Genomic DNA, 7,500 nt, shown 5'->3' with positions numbered 1-7,500 from the left:
AAAAATATATGTGTGTATATATATCGTCTTGTTTTTTGTCACTTTTTGTATAAACAAATGAAAGTAAATGATATACAGTGAGCATCACAGTGTATATAGTCTGTTTTCAATGTATATGACCAATTAGTATTAAAATAGAATAAAATCATCACTCGTAAGTGCCCTCTTAAAATATCACAGACTATGGAGAACACATTTAAAACTTACCTTTATTGTTCTGCCACTGGTCCTCGGAAAATGGCATGTCGCTATCTATAAACATTCCTAAATCAAAGGAGTACATGGTCAATTACAGATTGAGCAACTACATTTCGGAACACATTAGAGATTTGTGAACACTTTCTCCAGTGGTGGCTCATGTACAGGAACTGCGGAATGCAGCACTCTCTATTTCCACTTTATATTATCAATGACATTCATTATAATAAATCTTTTTTTCTTTAATTCTTTCTTTGTACTTGTACATTATATAATCATTAAGCTTAATGTCAGGAGCCATCCCCCAGTTTATGAAAAAAATACAAAAATCCTTGTATAGAACTGTGTGTTTCACAGTTCCATTGATGCAGTGTTTGTCTGTTGTGCACATGCTCACATGTCTGACATAGGAAGCTTCACACAGGGGAGAGAGAGCACTGCATGAACGACAGTGCTGGGTGAAAGGTAGTGTTTCTTCTTGACTCCACATGTGTTGTGCTTAAAAACGTGTTTATATTGAATGTGATAAAGTGTAGAATTAGATTATTATCCTGCTTTCAGCTGCCAGGACTTGTAAAGTAGGGCACATTCCCCGTCCCCATGCCCTTATTTTGTGATTTAGGGGAGATTTTGGTAAACAAGGAGGAATTCACAGCGGTGCTCAGTGAACAAATTGAACACACAACTCGGCAGTAGTTCTTGAAAAACATAATTGAACTCCGCTCTAATTTCTAAATTAGTGACATCTGCCAAATTTCCTGCTGAGTAAACTCAGAGCAGTACCATACGTGCAGTACCATAGGTGCAGTGCCATAGGTGCAGGTGAAGCTGAGTTTGAGAAGCTTGTTTTCTAATCATGTGATCTTGGGCTTCCAAGCTGACCAAAGTCTTCTGAAAGGATTTGGGAGATGAAACCTAAAAGAAGCCCATTCTGTGTGTGTGTGTGTGTGTGTGTGTGTGTGTGCGTGTGTGTGTGTGTGTGTGTGTGTCTTTGAGTAGTTTGTCCCCACTTCCACTTCACAGCCAGTGTTGGTTTATGCTCCTGTAAGCTAGCAGTTCAGCAAAAGAAAATGATTGAATAAGTATTTAGCTTAAAGAAAAATACTGGGGTTGATGCTGTAAAGAAGGGCGAAATTTAATGTTTGCAGCACAACCGTTTTGTTGGATAAAGATGAAATATGAACTCAATGTAGAATAATCTAATGTGATTTACTTACAAGGATCTCTCTACCATATTTCATCTTGAATAGCACTGGAAGACGGTAAGTTCCGAGGTGAGTATGGTTGTAAGATAGCCTTACATCGATTGACTCACCGGGCTGGACAACACTTTTCTGTGGAGTTACTGTAAAGATATTCTCTTCCAAGATCTTTAGCTAAAAACAAAAAGTAAAAAAAGGTGAACAATGAAAACAATTTAGAACTACATAAAAATACCATACACAGCTAGTCAACTTTGGGGCTTCCGCGATAGGTGGTGGTGGTGGTTGTGGGGTCATATGTCCATATGCTATAGTGCAATATGGCACTCCGTTAGTTATGACGATGAGGGTCCCAGTTGATTCCCTGCTCATTAAATTAATGTGAATGTGGCTGAGCACTCCACAGACACATGTACCCTTAACGTAGTTCTCAGGGAGATTCAGTGTGACACAGAGTGTGACCCTTTGAAATACAGGTACAGTTCATTTTTACCTGCTGTTTAAACTGGAGCAATGTGAAATAAAGTATCTTACACAAAGCGTCCCCAGGAATTGAACTCACGACCTTGCGATCTTAAGCTGAATATCCTAACCACTAAGTTACGCACCTTCACATAATGCAATATAATGCTATTCTAACTCCCTTTCTCTATCAGTCTTCTGTGGTACCCTGTTTCCTTCCTCCACTTCACATTCACTGAGTGGATATTCTTTGCATCAAACCCGTTCCATAATTTTTAATCATCAGTCACACTGTTCTGACTCTACGGCACTCACCAAACCACCCCCGATTTCTGTTCATCAATCCTATTCCATTTTTCATGTTCTCCTTGTACCTTAACCTCACATCTCTCTCTTTCTCTCTGTCTCCTTGTCTCTCTCTCTCTCTCACACACATTTTTTTCTTTTTCTTTCTAGGTAGGAAAACCAGATGTTCCCTTTCAACAAGACACCTGTTCCTACTCCACCATCATCATACTTCCAATATCCCTCCATACAGTGCACCCAATCAGAGGATACTTGGTGACCTTGCCCGTGCGGGAACCATGAAAAAGAAAAAAGCGCCCAGTATATTCTGTGAAGTGGCTGATGTTAGAAACCATGCCAAAGCAGGCATTGGTGCACGGTGCAACCCTCTAATTTATCTGCTCACACAAATGGGCTGCCCCATTCCAGCATAGAAAACAATGGAGTTTAAAATGATGATGACGACGACGATGATGATGACAACGATGATAATGATGATAATGATGATGATGACGATGATGATGGTGATGACGATGGTGATGATGACGACAATGATGATGATGATGGCGATGACAGTAATGATGACAATGATGGGGTCGATGACAATGATGACGATGATGACGATGATGATGATGATGACGATGACAACGGCAATGACAATGATGGTGAGGATAACAATTATGATGATGTTGAGTGCAACCAGTTGTCACTTGCAAGTATGGCTTGGAAACATGTACCAATGCTTCGTCTTATAATGCCTATGTAGTGGTGAGTAGACAAAGTCACAGGCTTAACTTTCTTGCTTTTGATTCAATGGAACATACTGTAAGTGACATTTTGTGGGAGAGAGGGCTGCACCAGCACTGAGCTTGTGTCCATTACAGATGAATAGAATAAAAAAATAAAAGTAAAATTACCTTCTCGAGTCATGACAAGGGCCAGTTTCCCTAGTTTCTATGGCATATATATTCCCCACCTGGATGGGATGCCAGTCTGTCACAGGGTTACTTATTTTTGCCAGCTGAGTGGACTGGAGCCACATGAAATGAAGTGTTTTGCTCAAGAACACAATGCACTGCCTGGTCCAGGAATCGAAACCGCAATCTTACAATCATGAGCCCAACACCATAACCATTAAGCCATGTGTGCTCACGCTGAATAGAATGGAGTGCCAGGAAATGAAATGGCTTACTCACAGATACAATGTATCACCTGGTCCAGGAATTGAACCCACAACCTGGTTATGATCAGCCAAATACCTTATACACTTAGAAATACACCTTCACTACATGTTATACTCAACAACCACATCACTCTCATAGATATAGAGGACTATGTGCTCAAAACAAGAGTATCTTTATCCATGGACTTACAGGCTCATGAAACCACGTGTCTTCCTCTTCTGGTGATATGGCATGAAAACAGATCTATTGACAGACTTTGGCACCTGGGGCTGTTTCAGAATATTCTGGGTGGGCACTAATTTGTATTGTGGGGAGATTTTTGTAAATCTGAGGTTAAATAAGCATCATCAACAACGATAATTATTTTTAATTTAATTCAAGCACAAGGATCGCAGTTCTGAAGGAAGGATGTAGACGAACATAATGTAGAATCATCATCATCATTGTGAGTTGAATTCCTGTGGATCTTTTGAACAATAATAACCATCAAAATGACTGCGAACTATATTATTCAACCTCATTATTAGTGATTAATGACAGAATCATAATATGTAGTGCTGCCTCAACACTATTATGGTATGATAAATGAAGTGGACATTGAGTTACACACTGGCAACTCAGTACAGAAGAGAAATTTTATAGACACTAAGGATGTTGATATACTCAAACACAAGCATCAATGGAGTTGATTATCTATGAGTAATAATCATTAATGAGAAAAATTTGAAGTAGTAGATCAATACAGATGAACTACATGGAGAATCTGACCAAGTTGTTATTGTTCTTATTTTTGAAGCTGTAGCATCATGATAGCACTGGCTTCGTAATGGTCCTACAATCAAAGTCGCAGACTTATAATCTCTAAGTATTTCCATTCTTGACTAACACATCTTTTAAAATATCCAGAACTGCAAAATATGTCATTCATTTTCTCGAATGGCAATAAAGTGTGATCTGAGGGAAATTTTGCTGCTATTTTTTTGGCACTAGAATGACTGCATCAAGGTCTACTCATGACCCCTAAATTGCTGCAGCTGTTATTGTTATTTAGCTTTCAAAGTAGCTTATTTTTCACTGAGTCCACAAAGAAGTGGAGAGAGGAGTACCTAGGCCTCTAAATTGAATGCTCCTTTCTCATCCCCTTCATATATAGAGAGCAGGAGAGAAGAAAAACCGACCCAAATAGTTGACTGGTACTTTCTCAATAGCTGAGGATTTTAAGATAAAATTAACCTCAGCAGGATTTGGGCTCAGGAAGCACAGACAAATGCTATAAAGCATTTTACTGGACGTTCAAATGACGCAGTCTGCTACCTAATTTTAACCTCAGCAGGATTTAAGATCAGAAAACAAAGACAAATGATTTGAAGCATTCTATATGACATTTGAATGGTACAGTTTGCTACCTAATTAACTGTTGATTGAGCAGAACTATGTTCAGTGACATTCCAGCCTTGACTGTTGCATCTTTCTGTATATCCAGGAAGACATTATGTGATATCACCGTCCTTTTAAAATGATGATAGATCGCAATTTGAGGGAGGTTTGGCTGTCAGTTCTAGCAAGTAAAACAATCACTTAAAAACCACTCACTCACTATCTGTCTCTTTCTTTCTCTCCCTCTCTCCCCCCCTCTCTCTCTCTCTCGTTGTCTCTCTCACAGCCCACTAAGTTAATAGTGGACCTATTAACTTAATAGTGGACCTACTAAGTTAATGGTGTTATTAGTTTAGTGTTTAGTCCTAATTAGGATCTGTGATCAAATTGTTGCATAAATCTTTCTCTTTCTGGAACAGTGTACAAAGGGTTGACAGAAGTACGTTAATCTGAGCATGGCCTCGTTTTTAATTCAAGTACCTACATCAACTACAAAGAGGTAGTTGCTCTTTATATATATATATATATGGATATATATATATATTTATATATATATATATACACGCTAAAATGTGTAAGCAACAATGCCCAGATCAGCTTCCACAAAAGATGGTTTTTGATACTGATATGAAATATGCAGGTAGTAATTTTAGTCCATTGGTTTCATATCAATTTAACATACCAAAATGGATCAGAATACCTTTAAAAACAATAATTCCAAATTCCAGAAAACTTTATGATGGTTTACTACATTGTAATATGACGGATCCTATTGAAGGTGGTGAGTTTGCAGAATTGGTAGCACGCTGGGCTAAATGCTTTGAGGTCTTTCGTTCATTCTTATGTTTTGAATTCAAATTCCATTGAGGTTGACTTCGCTTTCATCCTTTCTGGGTCAACAAAACAAGTACCAATGGGATTGATGAATTAGACTAGTCCCCACCCCAAAAATTGCAGACCTTGTGCCAAAATATGAAACTATTATGAAGGAGTCTATGGCTGAGCTGCTTTTATGTAATAGGTGAAAAATCCAAACATTATGAATCATATTGTTGAGTGTGTTTGGACTGTGTGTTAGCTTAAATAACACCACAAACAAGTCTTCCACCAATTTCTGTGATGAGTGTCATAACCTAAAGCATTTCGATCACCAATGTGTTTAACTCGTAGATCCATTGAGCAGATTTATGTTAAGAAATCAATCACTTGTGTTCTTTTTCTTGCTGTTGATTTTGTTTAGCATCATTGTGGCATTGATTGAGAAATATGAATTGCAACAATGTGAAGTACGTCTCAAGCCAATAATGCAACTTCCATTCAACCTGGTAGAAAAAGTAGTTAAATTTTCCTCGCATCATAAGCTGCCATTTTAACATAAAGACGTAAGACATGCAGTCTGATAAACATACAGGATGGTCATATGCTTGCTTTGTGAGATTTGATTATCATTTGTTTGCTTCATGAGATTTGACCAATGGGAAAACAACGACCACATCAAAGCCAAACAAGAATCTATAATTAGCAGTGCAGTTTATACAACGATTCTCTTAATGAAAACAAAATGAATAGGAAAGTAATAAGGGATGCAGCAACTGTAGCAGTGTTCTAACTCTTTGATCTTGGAACAAAGTCTTTTTAGACTGTGTCTAGAATGTGCAGAAAAGCAAACCAAAACTTTAGCAGCACCGATTCCTTTTACAGTAACACCAAATTATGTATCACAGAGGTGCATTGGTATGTCTGTATTTCTCTATAAGATAAAAGTTTTATTTGGAAGTTAATACATTTCAAATAACCTGAATCAATGGAGCCAGTGAAGTATCTATTGTTTTAGGAGTCTTATGTCAACAAAAGATTTGTTAACTCTGTAAGATTCATATCTTTCAGTTGAATGTAATGTTTATTTATTCACTTTGATTCAAATTAGTCATACATTACTTAGCAGCTTAGAGATTTCAATGATGTGATTGTTTATTTGAAGAATAAATATTGTAGGATAGGTGTGAGAGGCTGGCTCTGGCCAGTTTGGAGATAAACAGATAAATTATTTTAGCTGGATATAGCCAGTTTAAATACTAAAGTGTTACGTGCACATTTCCTTTATATGAACAATATAACCTAACACTGTACACTAATAAATGACGGGCACCAAATACCACAATATTATTGCTGATAAATGTGATTGTTCAATGTTATTGAGTATCAGTTGGAGTCAGTCATCGAGAGCCAAGCCTCTTGGTAAACGTTACATTCCTCATGCCAATAATCAACCAGAAATTTTACTTTGTATCTTTTTGTTGTACACGTTTTGTTGTACAGATGTAAGTATGTACATATACATATGCATATATGCATATATATATATTATTGATATTATATATATATATATATATATATATATATATATATATGCATGTATGTAGGTATGTATATACATGTATAAGTATATGTGTGTATATGTATATATATATATACAATTAATATATATATATATATATATATACACACATAATGCACATGCACACACACAAACACATTTATATACACACACATACATACATATGCATGCACATATATATATGCATGATTTGTATATTTATATATATAAATACATACATACATACATACATATTTACCACTTAAAAGTGGAAGTTGTGTTAGAACACACAAATACTGCAATGTTTATCAAGAGAGAAAACTCTCATTTGGCTATACGTGTGTGTGTGTGTGTGTATATGTGTGTGTGTGTGTATATATATATATATATATATATATATATACACACACACACA

At 36.7% G+C, this 7,500-nt stretch overlaps 1 protein-coding gene across 1 annotated transcript in view; it reads right to left on the bottom strand.

Annotated features, from left to right (window-relative positions):
• The window catches only part of LOC106867322 (cilia- and flagella-associated protein 65), a 720,747-nt gene that overhangs the window by 300,636 nt on the left and 412,611 nt on the right, over positions 1-7,500 (bottom strand). The window contains exon 22 of the mRNA XM_052971190.1: positions 1,416-1,574. Coding sequence (XP_052827150.1) covers positions 1,416-1,574 — 159 coding nt within the window. The remainder of the gene's footprint in view (positions 1-1,415; positions 1,575-7,500) is intronic.

The sequence above is a fragment of the Octopus bimaculoides genome, chromosome 10, assembly GCF_001194135.2.
Source record: "Octopus bimaculoides isolate UCB-OBI-ISO-001 chromosome 10, ASM119413v2, whole genome shotgun sequence".
Classification (NCBI taxonomy): Eukaryota; Metazoa; Mollusca; class Cephalopoda; order Octopoda; family Octopodidae; genus Octopus; species Octopus bimaculoides.
This window is presented reverse-complemented; position numbering and strand designations above follow the sequence as displayed.